This window comes from Antennarius striatus, chromosome 11, assembly GCF_040054535.1.
Source record: "Antennarius striatus isolate MH-2024 chromosome 11, ASM4005453v1, whole genome shotgun sequence".
NCBI lineage: Eukaryota > Metazoa > Chordata > Actinopteri > Lophiiformes > Antennariidae > Antennarius > Antennarius striatus.
In genome coordinates, this window is record NC_090786.1 from 16361243 (window position 1) to 16387500 (window position 26258).

General features: G+C 41.7%; 2 protein-coding genes across 8 annotated transcripts in view; both read right to left on the reverse strand.

Annotated features, from left to right (window-relative positions):
- Window positions 1-220: 220 nt before the first annotated feature.
- Window positions 221-3903, reverse strand: ly6pge (lymphocyte antigen 6 family member pge). Its single transcript, XM_068328134.1, has 3 exons — window positions 3673-3903; window positions 1793-1909; window positions 221-1225 (listed from the first exon to the last, which is right to left on the reverse strand). Exons 1-3 carry the CDS (start codon window positions 3731-3733, stop codon window positions 1029-1031), a joined length of 375 nt encoding a protein of 124 aa, XP_068184235.1. The 5' UTR covers window positions 3734-3903; the 3' UTR covers window positions 221-1028.
- Window positions 3904-5062: 1159 nt separating this feature from the next.
- tacc2 (transforming, acidic coiled-coil containing protein 2) overlaps window positions 5063-26258 on the reverse strand; it is a 46994-nt gene continuing 25798 nt past the window's right edge. For 3 of the 7 annotated variants that reach the window (XM_068326835.1, XM_068326833.1, XM_068326840.1), the window contains 17 exons: window positions 17889-17995; window positions 16121-17528; window positions 14368-14425; window positions 14074-14278; window positions 13629-13678; window positions 13359-13468; window positions 13082-13226; window positions 12620-12760; window positions 12222-12314; window positions 11433-11492; window positions 9006-9143; window positions 8845-8921; window positions 7903-7946; window positions 6605-6765; window positions 6407-6513; window positions 6100-6220; window positions 5063-6008 (listed from right to left, as the gene is read on the reverse strand). In XM_068326835.1, the coding sequence (XP_068182936.1) occupies window positions 5943-6008; window positions 6100-6220; window positions 6407-6513; window positions 6605-6765; window positions 7903-7946; window positions 8845-8921; window positions 9006-9143; window positions 11433-11492; window positions 12222-12314; window positions 12620-12760; window positions 13082-13226; window positions 13359-13468; window positions 13629-13678; window positions 14074-14278; window positions 14368-14425; window positions 16121-17528; window positions 17889-17995 (3091 nt within the window). In that variant the 3' untranslated portion in view covers window positions 5063-5942. The remainder of the gene's footprint in view (window positions 6009-6099; window positions 6221-6406; window positions 6514-6604; window positions 6766-7902; window positions 7947-8844; window positions 8922-9005; window positions 9144-11432; window positions 11493-12221; window positions 12315-12619; window positions 12761-13081; window positions 13227-13358; window positions 13469-13628; window positions 13679-14073; window positions 14279-14367; window positions 14426-16120; window positions 17529-17888; window positions 17996-26258) is intronic. The other 4 variants (XM_068326836.1, XM_068326834.1, XM_068326837.1 and 1 more) reach the window with 4 other exon arrangements.

A 26258-nucleotide genomic window follows, 5' to 3' on the forward strand; every position in this document is an offset into this window, starting at 1 on the left:
CCTTCCTTCCTTCCTTCCTTCCTTCCTTCCTTCCTCCCTCCCTCCCTCCCTCCCTCCCTCCCTCCCTCCCTCCCTCCCTCCCTCCCTCCCTCCCTCCCTCCCTCCCTCCCTCCCTCCTTCCTTCCTTTCTTCTCAGGATAGATTTGAGTTGGCTGTTTTCTACTGTTTATAATAAGGTATTTTACAAAATAATGATTGTAACGTTGTCTGATAAAAAAGCGGTAAACAGAGTTGGGTTTTTGTCAACAACATAGATGTAAAACACTGGACTGTATTGATTTGTTTATTCATTTATCATACAGTATATACAGTAGCCTGTAATTACAAGTCGCCCTCAGGTGAGATGTGATCATAAATGCAGTGGATGAACTTCAGCAGCATCTGTCCACGGACCTCCAGAGTAAGAAGTGTTTTCTAACCAGCTTCCAAATGATCTCACTCTATTCGTCAGATGTATGATTGACAGGTAGCAGGTTGATGATGTAAGGGTACGTCAGCTGATGGAAGTCCTAGTGCCATATTTGGTCATACGAACATCTGCTGCAACACATGCAATACCTCAAAATTTGTGTGGATGTACGTCGGGAAAATTGGAGACAGAAGCAATGAAACATAAATTGATGGTGATTTCGCCTCGTTCCTTTCATGCTGCTGCTGAACAGGTTGTGTGCTGAGCATCAATCTGGTAAGGTGATGCAGATGAACCCAAATCACATCTCTTCCTCTTCAAAGCAGGAGCCGAACGATGAATCATCTCATCTCTGTTATTTCAGCGCTTGTTTTCGGATACTCTTGTTATTGGCTGGTTGAAATCCATTGAAACATGCATCTACCTGAGCACCATTTAATAGCTTCAGACCAACATGGTACATATATTTCACGTGATCACACCATGCACTTGCCCGTGTGTGGTAACCTCCTTCTCAGTTTGCTTTAATATTGTAAATCAATCAAAGCATGCAGTTTGATATTAATCAGGGTTATTTGGCTTTTTGGAGTAGATAAGTTTTGTCTTGCTTGATACTGATCTAATTTAAAAAGCAGCAGAACACCATTGGCAGAAACAACAGTACTACGTAGTTGAGACCTAGCAGGCCAGAGGCGAAGCTTGTCACATTGCAGTCGTCACTGTAACAGCAGTGAACTCTGACGCCTGGTGCTCTGTAGCCTTGGCTGTTGGCCTGACTGCAAAACGACTTGTAGGAGCATGACTTCATCACCCCGCCTGACAAAACAGAAATATGAGTGAGTCACACCAGTGGAATAACGGCATTTTACAAACCAACCTGTATTGCTTTGACGATGTTAGTTCCAGTTTAAAAAATGCACAAGTTGATGCATTCAGTGAGGCCTCAAGGCTGTTGCTGATGTTGGAAAAAAATGGGATTTTTAAAAAACTGTGCATACATAAATCTTATGTATGTATATAATATACAATGTAATTTATAGATATCTCGAGGCTTTGCTGTTTCCTCACTAAAAGAAATCAAATAATGTATTCGTTGTGTAAAACTCTTGCCTTGCGCACATTTAAATGAATAAACTGAGATCATTCATTTTGAGGATTTTGCTGAAGATGAATTCTCTCAGTGCCAGGTGTACATCCTAATTAAAAATTTTGATTGAGCAGCAAAGCTCTTCATTTCCTTAAAAGCCTCGCCCCCCCTGCCGACAGAGACACGTCTCCAGACAGCAGGCTTCACCTCTGTTACACACACTTCCTCACAGATAAAAATACAGTTTCTCTAAGTATCTGTTACTGTTGCCACTATACTGTCACTGTTGGACTCACTGTCATGGCCCACCACTGTAGCACAGGCGTCAGAGTAGCTGGGACACGTTTTAGAACCTTGCCGGTTGCAGTCGTCATTGTTGGAGCCCATACAGGTATAGCACTGCAGAGCATCACCTCAGGGAAAAGAGAAGAACGCCTGATTAAACCACGACTACCAAAACGTGTGACAATGAAAGAAAATGGACTTTGTTCAGAAAAAGAAACAACAGGAGATTATCACACACAAATATCCACAACACGTCAAATTTTAAAATGTGCTTTGCACTGTGTAACAGAAAGTTTAGGTCAGAGATGGCATGAAGAAACACCCTTAAAAGAGAATAATTTGCTACTGTCATTAAAATGAATCATATTACTATATTTTTTTCAAATCCAATGTTATTTTTAGAACAACATGATACCATTGTTTCATTAGTGGTTTACTGTTCATCATGCTAATGTAAGATTTTATATCAAATATTGTAGAGAAAGGTAAAAACAAACCCTGTGTCTATGCCTTTTTTCTTTATGTCAAGTTTAACCTTTATAAAAGCCAGTATTTTTCATGCTGCCTTATGATAAAGAATCAGTTACTAAGTACGGGGCATCCTGAAGATAACATAGCCCTATTTACCTCAATAATAAGAATTAATTCTGAGTATTTATATTCTTCATGAAGAGGAGATCTATGGGTTTCATGAGCATATATACGCAATGTCTTATGAGTTTATATTAAGAGGTGATAATGACAGTGGAAGTGGAGAGAAGACATCATTAATTACTCACCTCCTTTACAAGTCAAGCCGATAATTAAACAAGTACCCTCAGTTTATGTAGAAATGTCTCTGTAACCTTCAGCTAAATCTTCAGGAGCCTACTTCAGCACATAAAACACGAAAATGTCTTTCTCAAGCTCTCGAGAGGAAGGAGTAGCTTGCTCAGAACTAGCTGACCTTTGAAATATCACTTCAACACTTACTTTTGAAAAACCTTCATCCTCCCCTTAAATTCGAAAATGGCCCTTCAGAAGCTGCTTCCTAAGAGGATCAAACTGAGCTGGACTTACAGCAATCGCTTCAAACATTTGTTGTGGCAGCACATCTCTTGACTCATCTTTCATCATTTGTGTTGAGATACCAGGATGACAGAAAGGCAGCTCAGACGTACAAAGCGTTGGTAACCGCGACACTAAATGGTTGACATACTGTGTACTATTAACTGTCAAACTTTCAGCCATGAAACTGGTTAAAGCTCGATTTTAATAACAAAACAACGACAATAGCAAAAAATAATCAGCAATTTCCATGTATTTCTGTGTAGTCTCATATTTTTTTTTCTTGCCTCTTATGTGTATATTGACATGGTATGGCAAACGCCCCCTTATGTTTGCAGTTGACCCCAGACTATCTGCACTGCACAGCCGTGCTCCTGCATGCTGTATTAGGCTCCAGGCCTATTAAGAGATTAGCTGCATGAATTGCATGCTAGTTAAAAGGGAGGAGGTTACACCGAGGGGAGAGGAAAAAAAGAAATGTAATAAAAAAAGGAACATAAAATTTTTAAACAGACTTTAAAACATACAAAATGTGGTTGGAAAAAGCAAAAATAACTGTAGTGTTATGTCTGACATCTTCCGTCCTGGAAACTAGATGGTGAAGTTATTTTTTCGGCTGCTTTTCTGCCTGTCAGGGAAATGATGGATGACAAAAAAAACAAGAGACTACAATCTGCAAACCTTTGTTTTAAAATTCACTCGGGGAAATGTAGAGCGGTGCTTTAGAGGAGACTCAAGGAAAGTCCAAATACTTGGTACACTGAGGGTAGAGTCATATCTAAAAGGGGAAGAGATGAAGGTGAAGATAGATAGAGGTTATTAAGAATCAAAACTTCATCCTTACTGTTGGCTGCTAGCAGAACCAGACCGAGCAGGAGCAGCGGACAGCAGTGAGCGGTCTTCATGGCCCTGGTGGTCCTCAGTTGTCTTGGTCTCACAATGAAAAGCAGGTTGTTTGCTCCTAAAGCACCCTGAGGTTAATCTGGGCCATCAGATGAGCACATATCCCCTCCTGCACTGACCAGGAGATTACCGGCCCCTCCACTGGGGGCCACAGCTACAATTAAGTGTTGACTTGTTACGTCCTCAGCCCAGATAGACAAAGAAGTAGATTCATCCTGCACATTTCACCTTAAAGGTTTCTGTGCTCTGGCCACACCCATCCCAAGTCTGGTTATTCCCCATCTCATCCCTGTCCACGTTCAGTCCCGTCCTGGCACCCCCCCAACAAGACTGATCACAACCCAACTGAACTCTGACTTTGACACATTTAAATCTACTGAAAAATAGGTGTCCATGACATTGGTAAATAAATCACATAAAATCAAACTCTTTGATAATTCAGAAATAGTGATGCTTGTCATCCTTTTAATCACTGGTGATAAACTTGTAGCGCACATGTATCAAACTCAAAGCCCAAGGGCCACATCATTTTAAGAGCATAAAAGGTCAGTTTCTAAAAATAAATAGGTCAAAAGCTTGCTTTGACCAGAAACTACATTTCCCACAATGCAGTAATTAAGCCCAGTTTAACTTTGACAAAAACGTTTTGAACAATGTTAATGTCCTAACTTGTGTTTGATGTTATTTTTCTTTATTCACTTGGATAGTTTGATTTATGTAACAGAGCAACAGGTAAACATAGTTTTTCATGCAACTGTAATGTTTGCAAGTTGAATAAGTAATAAATTCAGAGTTATTTAACATAAAGGAGTAGTTCCATTTATCTTACATTACACTGAGTTACATTTAGTTACATTTAAGTTACATCTGGCCCTTTGAGGACAGCCGTTAGGCTGATGTGGCCCTCGGTGGAAATGAGTTTGACATTCCTGCTCTAGAGGATGTTGTTTTGACAACTATTAGTGCAGGTATGTGCTATCTGAAATGGGTTGCAGTTATGCTGTATTGTGTTTATTCCTCTTAGACCTTAAGAATCTCCATAAATAACAGCCTTTTTGCATGTTTTCTAATCATTAGACTTACATCTACCAACTGAACCCTCCTTTCATTTATGAACTTGTATGAGCGTCTGACCTAAAGCGGGTCTGTCAGGTACGTCAGGTGCCTGTGCTTGTGTAGTTTGTTCTGGCAGTGACTGTGAAACGGATCACTGTCAAAGTGTCATAATAACATCTTAACCCTGATTCTTGATGTGTTGTGACTCACATTGACCCACTTGACCCAATAGAGGGTCAAGTGGGCAAATAATCACAGTCAATCCAGTCTGTTGTATTGCCATTTTTTATTGCACTTTGTAAGCAGATGCTGTACAGTGGCTGTGCAGAGAAGTGATTCCTCAGTGCGACACAACAACCATAACAGGACTAGTAAGTGTCCATCCAAAATAAATTACGCCTGCTCACAACTGAATGAAATCACAAGTATTTTGCTTTATATCAAAATAAAATCCAAAAAAAATAGTCCCACAATTTCCTCAAGAAAGCTATGACAAGTATGACAAATATCTACAAGGTTATGTGACGGAAGTGAAAAGGAGATGCCTAACAGAATAACTATAAAAATGTTCAATATTTCCATCAGCATATACAAACATTAACACGAACAAGCTCTCCTTTCTCTCACATGCAGTAAACTACTATAATATTTTATATTCTTCTGGTGTGGTAACAACATTTATGAATAACTCCACATCTCTTTCTCTTTTTTTTTTTTTTGAAAATCTTTCTTGTATCAAAGAGGAGACAATAGCGGGAAGGGGCAAACAGTCTTCTCCCTCAGTGGCTGTCATGGCAACATCATTACAAATCATTTAACCCACAAACAGATCTCTCATTTCCTTGTTATCATACATACACATGCTCACATATACACACACACTTTTTAGTAATATAATATATTTCCTAAAACTTTAAGCCAGACCCCTGATACAGTACAATACACTGACACATTAAAAATGTACAGATTGATTAGGATGAAGCCATTCCTGTGGATCTAGTGTATACAAATTCAGTAGGACATTTAGTCCCAGGAGTATTTTTGGCCAGCAGTATCCATCTCACTTTTACAATATTATAGATCCACTTCAAGTTCCAAAGTACTTTTTCCACAGCCACTCCCTCTGAAGGCCTTGGTCTGGATACGGTGTCATTGCTAACTCTTCCCCATCTTGGCAATCAGCTCATCGCAGATCTTCGTCAACTCCTCGATCTCTTTGTTCTGTTAAAATCCATATATATACAGATAACTGTAAATATATATATTTGCTCTGAAAGATTTCTCAATGATTCTGTTGACTTATCTGACTGACCTTTTGTTCCAGTGTGCGTTCCAGAGAGTCCACTTTCATCTGCTCCTTCCTCAGACTAGCCTGGTAGGCTGTCTGCTCCTGCCTTGACTTAGTTCTCACCTGAGCGATCTCTGAATTGGCCCTGGAAACAAAATGAGAACCACGTCAGATCGCCATGACCATGAGCATGAACAGCATTGATGAAATATAAAACTATCAAATTAAGTAAAAGATTATTAGATCAAGTGGCACATTTCTACTGGACATACAGGTATACCATCGCACAGTCACTGCCAAATAAAAACTCTCATTGTGTACATAGACTCACTTGTCCAGTTTTTCCTCTGCATGAATCTTCAGAGCCTGATAGCGCTGCTCTTCTTTACGGACCCTGGACAGATACTCCTGAGCACATTTCTTCAGAACCTCTTCATTCTGAATGGAGTGGAAAATGTTGTAATTACTTGTCACGATGGTTGTTAAAACTAAATTGCAGGACATTTAGGAGCTGTAAATAATTATTCACCTTGCGAAAGCCCTCCAGAACATCTTTCATTTTCTCATAACGTCTGAAGAGGTCGGCCAGAGACTTTTCCACAGAGTTGAGATCAGACAGAGCCTGGTCCTTCTCCACGATCAGCTGCTGGATGGTGTGGTGGGACAGAGACTTCTCTTTCTGGTCATCCTCTAATGGACACACATAAATATACTGTAGATAAGATGATCGCCTATATAATAGTTACTGGTTAAGACTGACGCCAACACAGGTTGATTTTTGACAATATATCACAATGAGTTTGAGGGTTATTATGAATTTCTTTTTTTCCCACTGATAAAACAATGACATGCAAACACTGAACAATGGGGAAATAACCTGTGAATTGTGGAGACAGCAAACAGTATGTCAACCCCCCACAGCTTTCTCCTCCCTTTCCTGTCACACGCCTAGGCGGCCAACCCGCTAAGCTCAATAATTTTGCATGCATCAAGATGTATGCATCTGTGTTATCAGTAACATCCAGGCGTACACAAATGGCAGCTGATTTAAACCGATTACTAACAAAAGATTATTATTCTCATACAGACAAAGTTCAACAACAATAAATGTCACTGGATGAAATGAAGAAGGTGAGCACTTCAGCTCCCCTCTCTGAAGGAAGACAGACAGATGTGAGCTGAAATAAGGGATCCCGTGTTACTCACCCGGCATGCCTGTCAGGGTTATCAAATAGTGAGGGGCAAAGATGGGAGCAGAACAGAAAAGAAGTGTTAAGTTAAGCTGGGAGGGTGAGAGCTGTGAGCCAAGTGTTTGACAGAAGCAGAGACAGATTGGTTTTGTGACAACGTTAAATTAAATTGGATAGTAGAGGAAATTAAATTTTCAGGAAAGGCTAGATGTGGCAAAGAAGATAAGACGTGAAAGCAGAAATAGAACAGCGTGTGACTTTACAACAGATCTTTTTTTTTTTTTGGATTAAAGCCAAACAGGTGAGTTTATCCAATCCAGTAATAACGGATTCAACTCAAGGCCAGAAATGTAAACAGAGAGCAACGCCAGCTAGTCTTAGAGAAATCAGAGACAATGGCGCGAGGCGCATAGGTTTGTATTAATTTTATTATTGAAGTTCTGTTTGCAAAAAAACCAAACCAAAAAAAAAAAAAAACAGAAAAAAAAAGGAGCAAAATGTATTAGTAATGGTTGGGGAACAATAGTCCAAGAACACAAATTCATGTGTTGGATGAAAAGGACGGTCCAATAATCTGTGACAAGTGACAAGAGGGTTTTGTGAGCGCATGAAAATCTGTACTTAAAGTAGAACTCACCTATCATCTGTGCAATCGTCTTCTCATACTCAGAAACAATTCTCCTGTGGAGGACAAATATCATCAGTTCCTGCAGGACGTTTTAAAAATTAAAAATATGACAAAATATGTACTATACATGCACATAAAAAAATAATTTTATTCCTCCATCATAAAAATACAATGAATAAATCTTATTTTATCATTTTCTCCAATGTAAAACTTTGAAGGACTGGTTATTTAGATGTGACTGAGGCTTAAATCCCCCTAACCATGTTTCCCTTTATATTGTGTTTATTTTTTATTTATTTGCTTTTGCACTATGGGGTCAGTAGCCATTCAGCTTCTTCTGATGACCAGCAGAAACCTTGTTATGGGAAAAGCAGGTTGTAGGTAAGAGGATTGATTAGCCATGCCTCCCTCTTAGCCTCTTAGCCCCTCTTTATCCTTATCCTGAGTCCGATCAGTCAAATAAAGTAAGCGCTGTCTTATCCACACTAACTGATCTGTGGCCAGCTGGACCCACACCCACCACCTGCTGACAGAGAACAACGTACTCTACATTGCTGTCTTCTTTGGACATAATTATTAGCCATTTCTCAGACAGACACAGACCATCTGTAGACAGATATATGGTGCTTATTAATCAAGCTTTGACAGGTTGGCAGGCAACTGAGCCTTTACACATGTTTTCAAATTGATTCTTCTTCAAACTTTTTAACACCCACACCGATTGGAGAACTCAGATGGACTTCTTTAACTGGCTCTCCTCTGTGTAGTTAATCGAGGCCTCGGTTGACAGTTTTAAATGAGATAAACCAATGAAAGGGTTAAGAGGTGAAAATGGGTGTGGTCTGAATGCAAGACGCTGAAACACTGTGATACCTTTAACAGAGTCACAGGTGGGTGCTGAATCAAGTCTGTAGTCGATTCGGATATACGAGCCAAAGTGGAATGTCTCACCTCATTTCCTGTACTTCCTGCCGGCTGTCCTCATACTTCTTCTTCCACTCCAGCACTTCTTTTTGCTTTGTCACAATCTGAAGAGGGCAAAACCAAAGAGGTTACATAAAATTCAGTGAAGTCAGTATTTATAACTTATAGAATAAGACATTTTAGTACACCTCCTCTCGCGCAATTTCCAGCGAGTGGTCCAGCTCTCTGGGCAGGTGGGGACTCTCTTCTTCGATGTAAGCGGTATTCCTGATGTTGAGCGAGTTCCTGGACACGGCGCTCTCTATGGGAGATGAGACTTCTCTGTGCTGTATCCAGAGTCCAACAGAGAGGATGGAGAAGAAAGGAAACATAACCCGTTACACGTTGGATGAAGCCAGTTGAGGAAATCCTTACCCTCGGGCCCGTGCGCACATTCTCCACTCCTGAATCAAATCACAAGGCGGCAACAAACTACATCAGGATGGTTTGTATGGCTAATCAAGATGGAAAATGAAGAGGCTGGTGATGTTTCTGAAGACTTAGTCAGCTGCCTCATGACTGAATGAAACAGTCTTCATTGCTGCATTATTTATGCATGATATGGCCGATGCTGCCCCCAGCTGAACACTCGTGATCTCCTGCTCATTGCAGGGTTGGATGTGATTGGATCCAGGCAAGGCAGAAGGGAAGGCAGCAGCTGATACAGCAAGGACTGCGTCATACACAGGAGAAGGAGGACAGCGTTGCAAACTGAGCAGCATTGGAAATAGATGTTAGTCTCATGTTAAAGTATGGTACTAACTGTTTGCTGTTGCAGACTTCATTAAATCATTTTATCTGAAATATGATGTGATCAGGAAATTTCATAGAACTGATTATTTGAAAGGGCCTGGCTTGGTGTTTGGCATGACAGATCAATCCAACTTGTACACGTGTTCTAATAAATAAATTGGAAAGGCTCTAACAACAACAGGCATCTTATACAAATTGTTTTTCAAAATACTCTCTTTTACTACTTTGGTTCCCTCAAACTCTAAGAGAGATTTAGTCATTCATGAGCGAGCTGGATTACTGGAGGATTTGATGACATAGTGACTGCTCATGTGGGGCTGAAATCCACAGATACTGTATATAGAAGCGACCATGAACTCTTTGGTCTGGCTGGAGCAGCAATTCCATTATTCCACTTAGGGGAGAGAAGGCTCAAATTTAGGATTTAATTTTCTGACAAATGCTGATCAGACTTATTCTGCCATTTCAGTGAGGTTTTAAAGCCTTTAAACATTTAAGGGAATCAACCCCAAACCTCTCTGTTGTGTATGACTTAAACTAACTTAAATAAAGTTTTTTTTACATAAATAATACTGAGGAACCAACACTTATTGATACAGTGGAATGATAAAGATCTGACGAAAATTGTTTTTAAGAAAAAGCCTCAAAAAGCTTTGCTGCTTTTGGTCCTTTTCTGTTTTAAATATGAATTTCATCATGAACAAAGTTACCACAGAGAAATTAAAAAATAAACAACTAGAGGTATTCTACACCCCTGAATTTTGGAGTTTCAGGCCAACTTTGTCTTGCCTATAATTTTAAAACACAAGAACATAGTGGACTACAAATACAATTCTAATATCTAGTAATTGCTTGCGGAATTTCAATAGCCTAAATATAAAGGAAAAAGTAGGCAAACTGAAGGCATGTATTGAAAACGTAAAAACACTACATTTGACAATATACTACTATGTACTCTAGTACAATACTGGATCTTTAAAGACCAAAAGACAGATACTAGAACTGACTAACAGGGATAAAAGGCGTCAAACAAGGGCTTCTGGGATCTACCGGGGCTCACAGTGCAGTTTGTAAGTACTTAAAAATTGTTTTGGCTCTAAACTCCTGTATTAGGAGGATCAAGTGCAGAACGTGCATGAAATACTGTCTGTTTCAAAATGTTGTGATTTCTATTCTCTAGATGAGAGCTGTCAGTGATAATAATTTAACTCTCACATTTATGTGCAGAGTTTTGTACAGTATGTTCTCCCCGTGTCTGCGCGGGTTCTCTCCAGGTTCTCCGGCTTCCTTCCACCTCCAAAAACATGCAGCATTGGTGACCTGGTCAATTCAGAGTCGTCTGTAGGTGTGAGAACGAGTGGATGTCTGTCTTTGTGTGTGACCCTGCGACGAGCAGGCATCTGTGTTTTGGATGAGTGGCTGAAGATGAGATGATTACCTCGTCTTGAAGAGGAAGATTGAATCAATCTTTGATGTGTTTACTTTAAGCCATCAAAAAAGTACAAATAAATCTCAAGTGAATTTGTGATCAATCATGATTGAACACCAACAAAATATTGTGATTAACTCAGTTAATGGTTTATTTTATTTAAATGTTACTTTTTTTCAACAACACCACTATTCATCACCAATCTAGATGTGAAACTTTCAATCCCTTTTAACGATAAATGTTAATCTAATCGCTTTAATCTAACACAAAATTCAAATTATGTGTGCTAGTACATTGAGCCAAAAACAATTTTTAAAAATGTGCTTACAACCAAATACTAGGGGTGCACTGTAGTTAGATGCAGACAGACTACAGCAGTACAAGCTACTCTTACTTTAAGTAAAGGTGAACCGTTGATTTTCCAACGTCGAGAGCAGGGTTTCTGGAGTTGAAACTGTTATGAAGCACAGTAAGACATGGAAACTCCTTCAGCTTTTCCACTAACCATAAAAAGTCGATTCACCACCAAAGAAAGCCAGAAATCTCCCTTTACTTTAATTCTAGGCATGTGCTGTTCCAGGCAAACGGAACCAGAGAGATACCTGATGTATGATTTTGTTAGTGCTGTTAGAAAAGGGACCAAATCACAAAACAAGAATGTGACTGGGATCTAGGCCGATGTAAGCATCAACTAATACATCTGGGAGATTCATTTGCATGTAATACCTCAGCTGCTGGTATTAACAGTCATATGACACATTCCCAGTCACATCCATGCTTATGGAAGCCCATCATGAAAAGCCTCAGCAACATGCATGTTGCCCAACATGCACAAGAAAGGCTAAAAAGAGACTAAAAAGGCACAAAAAAACAATTCCTGAGGAATCAACCTGGGGAGCTCACTGCTAGTCAGTGGGGGGAGCTGGACGCATTAAGCCATGTTAGAGATTTCATATGGGGGGGACTGGAGAGGTGGCAGGCCAGATGATGTTGTGGTGCAGCCGCCATGTTGATAAGGTCATGGGTTCACAGCCACCCTCTGGATGGTGTGTCTAGGAGAAGGCTGGGTCAAAGTCATGCACACACAGTTCATATACACCTACTTTAGTCATTCAAGCATGTTTCTGACACACACACATACACGCACACTTGCATACACCAGGTGCAGAACTCAACGCAGTACCTGGGGGGTTACAGAAGAGAGGGAGGGGCATTGAGAGATGTTTTTGGCTACCTGCAGAGCCTCTATCCTCAGGGCAGCAAGCACCAACTCCTCCTGGGCCGCAGACATGGTGATGGGAGGGGAGGATGAATTTTGGGGGTAAGAGAAGAGGGTTGCGGCCCAAGGATGAGAAAGCAAAAGGAAGATATATAGAGACTTTTACACACAGTAAGCTAACGGACTGCGACTCAGGCATTTGGAGGGAAAAATAGTGTCAAAGGCAGAGGGCAATAAAGACGCACAATGGGAACAAAGTTCATATGACAACACACAGGAACATACAAGGGACACAAATGAGACACTGAACACAAGACCTATATGGTTCAACAAGAGGATTCTTGTGTGGTCTGTCAACACACCTGTAGTTTTTGGGCGAATGCAGTGGGATTGGTCTCGGCCAGGTCAGGCTCCAGGTACTGCAGGGGGTCGTCACACTCAGACAGCCTGTCTGGCATGGCCAGGGCTAGAGGGGGGGCGTCCACAGAGCTCTGGCATGGGGGCTACAGGGGCACCGGGAGGAGTGAATAGAGGGCGGGGAGGAGGGGAGGAGTCAAAATAGCGAGGCAAGCACTGAGTGTTAGCACTGGGGGTGAGTCGCTGACTTTAAGCTGGGAATCGGGTGTGAGGGTCAGGCTGTGTGTGACAGCTGACAAAGCTGGATTGGATCTCTACGGTGCTTATGGAGGGACAAGTCACTGACTGGTGACTGAACAACGATGTGATGTAAACATGACAAAAGCAAAACTGATCTGTTTGTGTGGTTGTGACAAGACGTGACGGTCATACAATACGTGTTTGAACTCACAAAGCGTTTGGCTCACCTGTTCATCCCTGTCTGTGCTCTGTGATTGGACAAGTGCCTCGTTCCTGCCCTTATCCCCAGCATATCCCTCAGGACCCGGCTGGGAGCTCAGCACAGGTGTCTTCATCCCCGCTGATATCTGGGCCTCCATCTCCTCAAAACTCCTACACAGAATGAGAGGAGGACAGGAGGGAATAAGAGGTTTGTGGTACGTAACACATAAAATGCTCTAGAGAATGTACATATTTATATTAAAAAAAATTCAGACAGTAGATGAGAAGTAGAATATATAGTACCCTGTGCAGGGGGAGCTGGGCTCAGATCCATGTGTACATGTGGTGTCGGTTAAATTGTCAGATACTGAGTCCAAATTCAAGTACAACGATGGCTTCTTCACAGACAACGGCTAAAAGACATACAGAAGAATCTGATTAACAGTGAATTCTACCTCTGTTTTTGTTTGTTTTTTGTGGCTAATGTTACATATCACATGTAAAACATGTGAAAAACAAAGAAATAAAACTACAAATATCTCATAAATTCTTCAAGTACCATAAAATACTCACAGGTGAAGAGGAGCCAATTTTTTCCATATACTCAATTTCATAGTCTTGCACTGAGGACAAAAAAAGGCAAAAAAAAACTTTAGATAGAGAAGAAGACAAAGCAAAACAATTCAGGTCATGTTGAGCGCTGAAAGATGTGATCAGAAACTGAAGTAGAGCTGTTCATTATTTCATGTCTGACCCAGATCAGCTGAGCTGCACAACTTATGGGAAGAGGAGGTGAAAGGGCAGCAGAGAAATGGGCCAGTGGGCTTATCTGACCACAACGAAAATAAATAATGACATGCATAAAAAAATCAAGTAGCTAGTTGGTAGACAGTTTGGAGTTTGTTTGTTTGTTTTTTTTCAGCATGACCTGTATTTGGTTCTGTTTTATCCGTTTAGGAAAAAACCATGGCTGCATGTATGAGGTGGGATTCAAGATAGTCAGACAACAAAGCCTCACCTGGAGCCCGATTAGGAAAACTATTCTCATTAACAAAGGAGGTCAGGTCACACGGCTGAGGAAAATCTTGTTGGTCAGCGTTCAAAGCTGCATCCATATCATGCAGGGCTGCCCATTTATGACTGTTGGAGGAGGCCAGCTTCTCCTCGTCTGTGGCATGGTCATCCTGGGGGTGGGACGAAGGTTCATCTGGGGGGTTAGGATCCTGCAACAAGTGATACCAACAGAGTCAGATGGGAGGAGGAGAAATACAGGCAGATCAAGGTGAGAGGAATGTAAAGATGTGGTGTGTACCTGGGGTTGATCCGACAGCGGAGACTTCTTTGGTGACCTCTTCACTCTGAAAGTGTTACTGAGAAAAAGACACCATCAAAAACCACAGTCAACACACAATATCTTAGATCCAACATTCACTGTGTAATGAGTGATATGTATTGACTACATATTGACTACAAGAAGGTTTAGTCTGTAACTGCACCGTGAACAATGGCATGAAGTGTGTGTTATGAATACATTATCTTCACATATAGAGTCAACAAATAGCCTACATCCTAGACATTAATGTATTTTGTATCATTGTAGGTCAGTCGTGGTTGTGAATGAATTGTTAATGGAAGGTTTTTAAATTTTTTATACTTCCCATAATTTTGTATATCTCACAGAGCATGATCTCTCAGTAAGAGGCTTGAGATATTCAAAAGTCAGTTTGTGCACGACATACTTGATAGAGCTGAGCTGGTGCTTACATTACACTAACTACTGTTGTTTCAGGGATTGGTGGTTGCGATTCCTAACTTGACAAATTGGAGATTAATTCAAATGGGACAAAATCTGAACAAGATCCGTGATATTATTATAGTGTGTATGCTGTTTGAACAAAATTCAACAATGAACACAAGAGAGAGCACAAGCACAGTTTTCTGACACACATAAAGAGTGTATCAGACAAAACAAAAAGACAATCTGGAACAAAGGGGTTTTGTCAGCCTCAGAAGGAGAAGGTAATGGTTTCTATAATGTATGAAATCTGTGCTATTTACAAAGTTGTTACGGTCGCAGCGCAGAAAACATCTTTCACAAAACAACTGCTAAACTGAAAATCAAAGTCATTCAGCAGCGCCTCATTGAGTGCTTAACAACCCTGTTGATTGACACGTTTAAATATGGGACAGCATATAAATGAGATTATATTTTATAATGAAAATGTGTCTTACAGATAAAATTGTGGGGATTTAAGGAGGAAGGATGATGTGTCTGTTAGAACAGAGATTAATATCCTGCATGGGGCCACGTTGAAATAATGGGTGGATGGTTATGGGGTCCCTGTACTTACAACAGACAACATAGAGAAGACACATCCTTGGACTTCCTGTGACAATGGGAGATTTACAGACACAGGTGACAGAGACAGAGGACACAGGCATAAAACACAAGAGGAACGCTGTTGAACACAGACCAGAGTGGAAAAAAAAGAAACACTGAGACTGGAAAAAATTCATTTGTCCTGAGAGATAGACCATGAAGTATGATGGATGGATTAAAATTTGGAGTTATTATATTATTAAATTTGAAGTTTTTATCATTTCCCTGAATGATGCAAAAACTTATGAAATGATGTCCGTGAAATTTTGTGGAGGGGGATGCTATGATCGGGAAAGAACCTGTGAAATGTTGGTGTAGGAATTTTAAAATTACTTTCCTTTTTGTGCATAATATGTCACACTGAACTGATTTGTATAAAACTGGATTTTTCTGAATGTGGTGGAATTATACACTTTACTAAGTACCATTCTAATTTATCTTCTAAAGCTAGCTAATGCCCACAAATCAATTCACACACAAGCGTTAGTAAAATCAATGTCATGTACTGAAGAGATAAAAAAGAAAAGGAAAAAGAAAAGACATATTTGACCAGGTAACTGGTGATTTCAGGTATCTGGGTCATGGTAGAGCTCTGTGTTGAATGAAGCCAACTGGACTTGTAGGAACAGGTTCATAAGTGAACTCCATGAAAACATGAATCTGTGATTAAAAACTTTGGACTTACGACTTTATTGGAGTCTTCTTCTTCTTGGCAGGTTTGTTCTGATTTTGGTCTTGAAGTTCTGTGATGTTGTCATTGTCATTTTCATCGGCATATTCACTGGATGACAGGTCGAAAGTGGCAGAGGCCTTAGGAGGGGAACTGGTTATCTTATTGGAGGATTTGAAAGGATCTATGGAGTCGTCAAAGCTATGAGGGTCAAAACTATAAGACGGCCGAGCCAGTTTGGGGGAGTTAGCGATATTCTTCTTTGAGCTAAATGGATTGAAGTTTGGATCCTCCCACTTGTCAGGTTCAAAGTTGTACGATACTTTAGGAAGAGGGATTTCTTCTTCATTGCCATTGCTGGTTGCTGGAAGATTGTTGTCCAGCTGCTCCATTGGTGCTGGAGGGGCCTTTTTCAGCCCCAGCTTTGGTTTCCTAAGAGGCATCTTGCCACCAGGTTTCTTGCCCGCTTTCTTGGGTGGGGGAGAAGCCTGGTGTAACGCCTCACTGGCCTCCTCAGAATAGTCGAACTCCAGTCTTACAGCCTGACGTTTGGGAATGATAGGTTGATCTTCAGGGTTGGATATTGTCTCTGTTAGAGCAACTTCAGGACACAGCCCACCCGCAGAAACGCAGAGACTATCTGGATGGGTTGTAATGGGGGAAGACACAAGACCTCTACGACCCAAATCAGGAGAATTGGCAATTTTGCTGCCTCCAGTCTTGAAAGGGTCTATGTCCTCAAAATTATCAGGATCCCATTTGTAGGAGCCACAAGGAGGGATGGGTGATTTGTCTTTAGTTGATGGACTTGTGGAGAGTGGAATTGTCTCCTGACACAGTGGTAAGGCTGGGATGATGACACTATCTTCTGGGCTTTTGTGAGTGGTCTCTTCTGGCAGAGGAGGGGGTGTCTCCACACAGCTCTTCCTGGTCCTTCGGAGAGTTCCTCCAGGGCTCTGGGTTGCAGATCCTCCTTCTGCTTTGTCCCGTACCTGTAAAGGATTATCAGGTTGAGGCTTTGCCTGTTTCTTGGTCTCTGGAGTGCTGCTGGATGAGGCTGGTCTTGGACTCTCTGGGTTGGAGCTCTGTCTGAGAAGAGGTTTCTTCTTAACTGACCCAGAACAAACTTTCTTTGGTCTGTGAAGTGCTCCTGGAGCACTTTCAGTACTAACGCTGAAGGATTCAGAATGTGGACGAAATCCCCCGCCTGTAGAGTCGTCCAAGAGACTAGTAGCGTCTAGTTCGCCTCCCTGGAGGCTAAGTGAACGGGTCAGAGTGTGACTTGTTAATTCTGTAGCAAGAAGGTCAATGTTGTAGGTGCCACTGGCTGCGATGGGCTTGTCCTCGTCAAAAACAATAGATTGAGGACAACAGGGTGCATTATCTGAAGTCAAGTCAGGGACAGGATCACAGCCTGATATGTCTGCAAAAGATCAAGAGATATCATGAGCTTTTATTCCACTGTTTCATTCAAATGTTGAATCAAAAGAAAACTAGGATTATTGCACATTTTAACTGATCCAATTATAGAGGTGAATGCACTCTGAGAATCTCTCAGTTGAGAAGACAGCCTTGAAAAATAACCACCTGATGGAGAAAGACACAGAAGAGATTGCTCAGCCTTTCCTAGCGGTGGCTGCTTGGCTTTATGCAAAGAGCTATTGCACAGTCAAGTTGGAAATACAGCTTTATCCCACTAGATGGTGCAACAAGACTTAATTTCATTGGCTTTTCGACGTTAACGTAACAGAGCAAATTCCTTCATAATTAACAATAACAATACCTTTGTCGTCAGGTAGTTGCTGCTGACTTTGTGGTTCTATGGGAGAAAGGGCTTTCACTGGAGTAGTGGATTCAGGGGTTTCAAAGGCTCCATCTGAGTCTGAGCTCCTATAACAAAAGACAAGCACACATTACATCAACGCTGCCGTGAATCTGACAGTTATCATTCAGTCTGCAATGGATCGAGTGACTGATCACTTTTGTTGTCATCGTGTGAAGTAGTTAAGATATAAATCTCTATTCATGTTCGATCAGCTATTTTCCAGTGGGATTCTTTTGGGAAGGGCAGCAAGCTGCTTTTCATTTGTTGTCATGGCTGCACATAGAAACTGAATCTGCAGTGTGGTGACACAGTCCAGACACAGACTGACCCCTCCTCAACACACACCAGTGCACACATGACCACATAAGAAAGAAATTAATGGTCATCGAGCTAAAAAAAAAGGAGACAATAACCCCACTGCTATTATCAAAAGCATCAGCACCACATATTAATAGCAAAGCTGACCAGCGTGTACACGCCGTGCTCCATTTATCAATACAATATCTGATGGTATGAAGCCCGAGCCTCGCGTCTCATCTCACCTCTGTCTGACCAGCCCTCCAGCAGCCCTGATCATGTTGTCATGATGTGAACCCCAGGAGAGACGCCAGAGAAGCCCAAAAGTCGGATCTGAGCCTGGACTATTCCCATCTCCTGCTCCTCCCAGCAGCGTATCCCAGCCCCACCGAGCCCAATGCAGTGGAGACAGAGCCTGCCATGCACTCACAGACATGGTTGCTGGTGGGTTGCACCTTGCTGCACCAGGATTCCACCGCCTGACTCACAGGTAGACGCCTACAGCGTCTTCTTGAAATGACGATTAAGATCACCAGATTCAACCCTCTCTCATTTTTTTCGACTTCTAAAAGCTGTCTTCGTTTCAGATCTGCTGTCTCAGTCGTTTGATGTTGCTCCCCTTTGTCATTTGTAGCCATATCACTCTGTCTCCACTCCTCCCCTGTCCTCCCCCATCTAAATGAGTCTGGCTGCAGAAACCCACTGCCTGCATACTGTGTATTACGGCCAATTGTCCCTCCCAGGCTTCACCCTTTCTTCTCCTCGCTCCATCTCTCCCTCACTTTCCTATTTTTTAACCATTTCCTGTATCCACACAGAATAAAAGAGTGAATAAAAGTCTATTATCTACTAGATTATAAGACTTACATTACCACTGGACATGACTTGTTTTCTTTCTCTTCATCCTTGCTTTAGTATTATTGCCGCCTAAACCAAGAAATTGTCTCACATGTATGATCACTGTTAAGACACACCATTATTTTACCTATTTGTTTTAATGATTACTGAAACCTGCAGAGCAGGACTGCATGCAGACAGATGTTTTCTCAAACTCATCGTATAATGAAGTCGGTATTTTACTATAAACACTGTTAAACCGTTATGAAAAATGCAAGACCTCTTAGTCATATACGTACAGACAAATGAGAAAATACACAGGAGAAGATGTAAGTACCCCACAGGGATTCATCTCGAGGCAATATTGCAGCCATTCAGCATTTTGTGGAGGCTCTTTGCCACGAACACATTCTGTCATGGATCAAACAAAGGTCTAAAAGTCTTGGGGCCCCAGAAACACCATCAATGTGCCCCATATGTTTGATGCCACTAAAATTCAGAGCAGAGATAGCATTTCTAGAGGAGGCTGATCATAAATGTTTTTTGTTGTCAAAACCAAAATGTTCACGATTCCTGATGACACATCACAATATAATATTGCAAGAGTAACATATTCTACTTAAAACGGCAAGGTGTTATGCTAGCCTAAAGAAAGTTTTTCTTTTTAATTTTATAGACTGAATTGATCCCCGAAGGCACACTCTAGTTGGTCACATGCATAGATATATATCAGTTCATACAGGCCCTGAACACACACACACACACACACACACACACACACACACACACACACACACACACACACACACACACACACACACACACACACACACACACACACACACACACACACAAGGGGCTGTACGCATGCAGGGGGAGAGTGGAGGGGTAGAGTGGCGGGCAGTTCCTGCTTTGGTGCGCCCAAATGTGCAACTTGTAAGGGGGACAGTGCCTTGCTCAAGGGCGCCTCGGCAGTGCTCCGGAGGTCAGCTGACACCTCCCACTGTCGGCTCACACTCCGGGTGTTTTTTCTTGGATGGGAGCAGGAATCGAACCGCAGATCTAGAACATTGGACGACCTGCTCTAGGCTCAGTCTAGCACTGAGCCAGTGCCGCCCCAAAGTTAATGCTAAAACAACATTTGAAATAGAAAATGGAACACGCAACTCTATCAGGTCTAAACATTTCTTGAATTAATGGTGGAGTGATGTAAAAAAAGAAGATGGCCAGTGCTGTAATCTACATGATGGCCCAATGCTTCCCAGTAGGATAAAACTAGTCGCCTGGAGATCCATCTGGATCCTTCATTGGGAACCAGGATTTTGAGTCAGATGGTGAGACACTTACACAGCCAGCGCCACGCACAGGACTATACTATATATACTATATGAAAATGAAACTACTCAACAATTTTTATTCACGATGATAAATAAAGGCTTTAGCTGTTTGTGTTTTGATGCACAGTTTTAAAATTAACACTTGCTCTGAGAAGGGATGTCAATAAAACTGAAAACATTGAGACAATGCACAAATCGGGGTTTATTTCACTGAGGCATTTATGTCCTTGCAGAGGACATTTTTCATTTTGTGACTGCAAACACTGTGTTGCTATGGTAACTAGAGGCTGTTCCTATCCTCCCTATAACGTTCCACTGCGGTGGAAAAGGCTGAATTAACAGTCCGACATAAAGGCATAACTGAGGTTTACCCAATCAACACGGTCCGGTCAGGTTTTTTGTATGTTATAGAAGATAAATAAAGACACAGTGCAGATTCAGGAGGCAAGCAGCTGCCGCATCAGCATTATTTAGAGCACAGCTCATCAACTGGATATAGAATAAGAACAGTATTCTCTCACAGGATGTCACAACCATATAATAGTGCTGGAGTAAAATAATTTATGTATGCAAATGCAGTTTTAATCCATTTTGAGCATCTCAGACGTTTCCCAGTGGTAGACAGAGTGCAGACAGAGGAGAAGCAGCATGTGTGTGAGCTGTTGGGTTATGATGGAAACAAAGACAGTCACAGTCTACATAGCAGCCTCTCACAGGCTGAGACGATTCCCTGGAGACAGAAGGGAGATGCATCATTTCATCCAGACCTGCTCTGAGCCAAATTCAACCTGCTCAGTTTCCATCGTGTCTGCAGGAAAACCATTGGCAGTTGAGAGAGAGAGAGCACAAAACTGGGCTGCACCAATACATAAACATAATACTGTCCTGTATAATCTAAAATGCAAGACAAATAACAATATGTTGACTTTGCTAATGAAAACAGAAGCTGTTACATTTGGTCACCAGTAAAGAATGATAAAAAGGTAACCATGAAATCTGGTGGAAAAACAAGATGAATGAGCGAATGAGAGATAATGAAGCAGCTGTCTGGTGGCTCTTGATGGATTTACTTGTGCATATTCCTTCCTTCATCTGTGGAATGTCAAACACCATTGAATGTTTCTGTCTCTCTGTCTGCAAACAGCGATTCTACCACATCTTTATCCTCCAATCATTACTTTATGTTGCAATATCCCACACCTCCTGCTCTATCTGCGCAATCCACCATCTCTTTGTTACCTTCTCCTTCGAATGTGAATCAATTAATCTGTAGCCTGTGTGTGTGTGTGTGTGTGTGTGTGTGTGTGTGTGTGTGTGTGTGTGTGTGTGTGTGTGTGTGTGTACATGGAATCGAGCAGTGTAAAAGTAATAGTATAAAATCTATGCATAGTGTGTACATCCTGTACTTTCTCCAATCGTATCATTATTTCATTCTGCCTTGTGTCTCACCTTTACAGTGGGAGAGACCAACAGAGGGCGCTCAGGTTTTTCTGGACTCCTGGTGTTTGAGTGTCTGGCTCTGGAGGATTACGTCAGACACTGAACACCACAACAACCTATTTTGGTCTTACAAGAGTCCCACTAGCTTTAGTACAGATGTGAACAGGTAAGAATGGATCAACCTCCACAAGTCATCTAATCATGAAAGTGAACAAAGTTCTCTGCAAATGGTTCTCACTCTACACCATCTGTGGTTCATATAAACGGAAGCTGTGAGAGAAGATTTTTCCTCCAAGCACATACATCACAGACTTCTTGTCTCTCATCAGCATCCAGACTGATGTCAGCTCCAATCAGCAAAAATCTCCCTATAGTCCAACAAAAGCACTGCATCGAAAACAAAGAAGCTGCTAAGAAAAGAGTGTCAACCCAAGATAATCTGTATGTGTAAAACCTCATCAAGCCTAATCTGTGCCTTTGAGTGTAAGCAGATGGCACATTAAACAACAGCATGCTGGCCTTGAGTCAGAGCAGTGCATGGAGGGGATGAAGGAGCTCTGCTTCTTGATACTTAGAGCACTCAGCCTCAGTAAACGCAGGTACAATCCAGACCATCATTACAGATTTCAAAATGAAACAAGATTGATATGACATAAAAATTCACCTATAATTTGATCTATTACTGATGATTTCCAGATCAGACCCTGCAGTGCCTCCGTGAATTACTATGTTATATTCGGGCTGTGAAATCAGTAACAACCTTATTAATAATAGTAGCTACGGTGATCTGTTCTGCACACCAGTATAACAATTACTGTAGCTCTGAGGTCTAAACATGCCTGCATCGTATAGTATCTTATATTAGGGACTGCAGACACACATGGATGCACCCCGTTTCCCTGATCCCTCTCCCTTTGCAGAAGTGAGTCAGATATAAATACAACAGAGCAAAGTGGAACACTCCCCCCTCCGTCTCTCTCTCTCTCTCTAACTGTCGGCCACCCCCTCACAGCGTGTTCTATTTCAACACCATCACCAGCTGCTGATCCCAGTGCGACAGTCGTCACACAGAACACAACATCACCCCACCAGCCTCCCACTGACATGCACCTCATAAACAGTCAGCTTCCGTCCACACGTGATGCGGTGTAGACGACACGTGTGCTGGTGCTTCTCCGGTGATCTTTTTTTTTTATTATTCATTTTGCTTTGTCACAGAGACGACTCTAAGCAGCAATGCAGGTGAGGTCAAACTCACATGTGTTCCTGAGAGGGACAAGGGGTCTGTCCTTGCTCCATGGACTCGTTGGCTCCCATCCTCGGCTAGCTCTGCCCCCCCTGCCCCTCCCCCGTGTGTGCTGATGCTCTCCAGCCACTCTCCACATTCACCTGCTCCCTCCACACACACACACACACACACATACACACACAAACACCCTCTCCTTTTACTCTGATCCCTGCAGAGGAAGCTGGCAGTCTGTGTCGGAGGAGGTGAGCGCTGGGATGTCTGTGATGGATGCTGAGGCTGAGCGACTCCAGCTCAGAACCAGGAGGAGAGCATGAATGATCCTGACTTTGTTCACGACATCCCTGAGACTCTGATCCTCTACAGACTGTTAATGTTCCTGCTTCTCTTCTGGTGCTTAAAAGGATCCAACACAAGACAAGGAGAGGAATAAAATCTCTAAGACCAAAAATGTCAATAAAAGAATAATCCAAAAGAAACAGAGGGAAGGAATCCTTCTTTCTTGTCTTCCTGCATCTGAGGTACTCTGTTTGGTTGTTGATTCTGGTGAGCTGTGGCGCTGCTCTCATTGCCTCCTCCCCCTCTCTTCTCCCCTGACTCCAGTCTTCTGTGCCTTTAAAAAGACAAGCAGCTTTTTCTCGCTGGGTACCACGATGATGGAGGGGAGCCTAACAATAGCAGACCCCCAAAACCCCACTGATGAACAGCTTTCCCTTTCAATGAATCATGCTCTTTTCTTTTCTGCCACATTTGCTATGCCTCTCCTATAGAATCCCCCTCTGTCATCCATCCTTCAGCATAGAGTATATATATTTCTGTCTCTCGCACAATGGAAGCTTCCAGCACTCAGAATGGCCAACCAGGATGAGAGAAACGATAAACACTGAATTATACTGTCATTATTCTGGCCCCTCCACCACTAGCACCAGTAGACTTTAAGAGAACAAGCGTCATGAGCCAAATAATAGTCATGTCACGCTTTTCTTTTGAAATGTTTAATCCTGTCAGATTCTTAAGTGTCAAAATGAGAAGAAACACTGAAAAGCATCAGATGCAAATTCTCTGACAGACAGGCAAATAAGCTTCCTCAAATATGAGTGTCCACATAGTTATGGGTGTTCAATCACTAAATCCCTGGACAGCAGACCAGGTCAGAGATTGTATTACTGATACCGTCATCAAAGTTTCCGTTGCATCAAAGATGGAAAGATTGTAATATTTTGTCTCGTTGTTTCTCTTTTGTTTTCGATAGCTGTGTGTGACAGATGCATAAAATGTGGCCAAAGGGGGTCGGGGGGTGGGGGCGACAGGAAGATCAGGTTCTTCTTGATTTCACATCGACTGTAACGGAGCAACAAGGAAATCCAGACAGTGAAATTATGAGACAATAAATCTATTGTAGACTTATGGGAAATCAGGGCGCTGTACAATAGCAGTTTCAGCCTGCAGCCCTTTTACCCACACAGCCTCGCTTTATGCTGGTGTCCAGTGTCCTACCGCTGTGGAAACGATAGATGAGAACTACAATAGAAAAACCAAACATCCAACCTTACACTACAGATGAAAACAGAAGGTTTTTCATGGAAATTCAGTGATTTTATTTTTTTTTTCAACATGAATATTGATGCAGTTGTAGTATCATCTGAGCGTGTTGGTCGATGCTTCATAGCCCAAGGGGACAAGTAAAAACGCTGCCCACTCACAACTCCCACTACGAAGCCCCGATGAAGAGAAAGTATTGATTTCTACTGCCTTCCAGACCCGCAAGCTAAAAGTTGTACAGTATGTAGGACAGCAAAGCGTGTACATGTGAGGGTTCAGTTTCTACTCTATAAAATGTTCCTGAATATGAAGATTTGGTCTTGCACTTCAGATTCAACTCTGGACTTACAAAAACTGAAGAGATTAAAAATTCAACACTCAGGCACTAGAAGACTCAACTGTGGCAGTTCTTTCTGAAAGATTCATAAAAACGCTCAGGGGGAATCAGGGTCACTAAAACACACGTGTGTAGCCTGCAAGAGGGTCTGGAATGGTGACTGCTTCTGCTGTGAATTGGAGAATGGTTAGTGTTATTAAATGTGTGGACTGAAACATGGTGGGAGGATCTGTAAAATGTTGAATAAAAAAGTGGCAGCAGAGAAAAATACTTCTTCATACCTACAGTATATGACAGCTTTTAAAGCATAAATGTTTAGCTAATTGTAGAAAAGCTAAGTGAGACTTCAGTCTGACCGAATTAGTTGTTTTTACATCCCGTGAAGTGGTGATGTATTGTAATTGTTAATGTTAGTGTGTTTGTTCGTCCGTCGGTCCGTCAATTCCCTTTTATACCTTTTTAGGTACACATCTCTGAAACTTCATGAGACATAATCAAAAAACAAAAAGCAACATTTTCAGGAAGCCAGAGGCACAGAAATGTGTAGGTCAGGGTAACATGTTGAGTTCAGGGGTGTCGCGGGATGTTGCAGTCTCTGACTGCCTTGTTGATGTTGTACCAGTTACTCACAGTATTTGTATACCTTACAAATGTAACGTTTTTAAAATTCAAGCTAAAAATGTCCCAATTATAGTCATAAAAAGAAAAGAAATGCAAATGCTAAAAGCTCCTGTTGTTGTGTTTAGTTAAAACATGCTGAACAGATTTTGAGTAATACTGCAGAAATTAATAGTCACACAGATAACCCTTTCCAATGCCTCCCTCACTGCTCTATTGTTTGCAGGGAAACTGAAAACAGAACAAATGATAGGTAAATTCTGACTGTGGTTGAAGAAAGCATGAAATGTGTATTGAAAAGATAACAAAATCAAGCAGCAGGCAGGAGAAGAGCCTGGTTTGAATGCCCCATAAACCAAATACTATTGTCCTCATTCATTGGCGCATTGCTGATCTAAAAGTAATTGCATGGATTATGAATAATATAAAACCACCCAAGCATAGCCCCATAAAAATCTAGGTTTATACAGGAGTCTGTGAGAGAGCAAAATACCAACAAGTCAGAACTGAATGTCCTTAATTCTACACAGTAAACAAGCTATTTTGAATTGATCAGTGATTATTAGTGGAGAAGAGTAGAGCGGTTCTGTCCCACTGTCCTGTTGCTTTCATACACCTGTTTCATTCAGACAGCAGACGCCACTAGATTCTGTGACAGGAATACACCCCCCTCT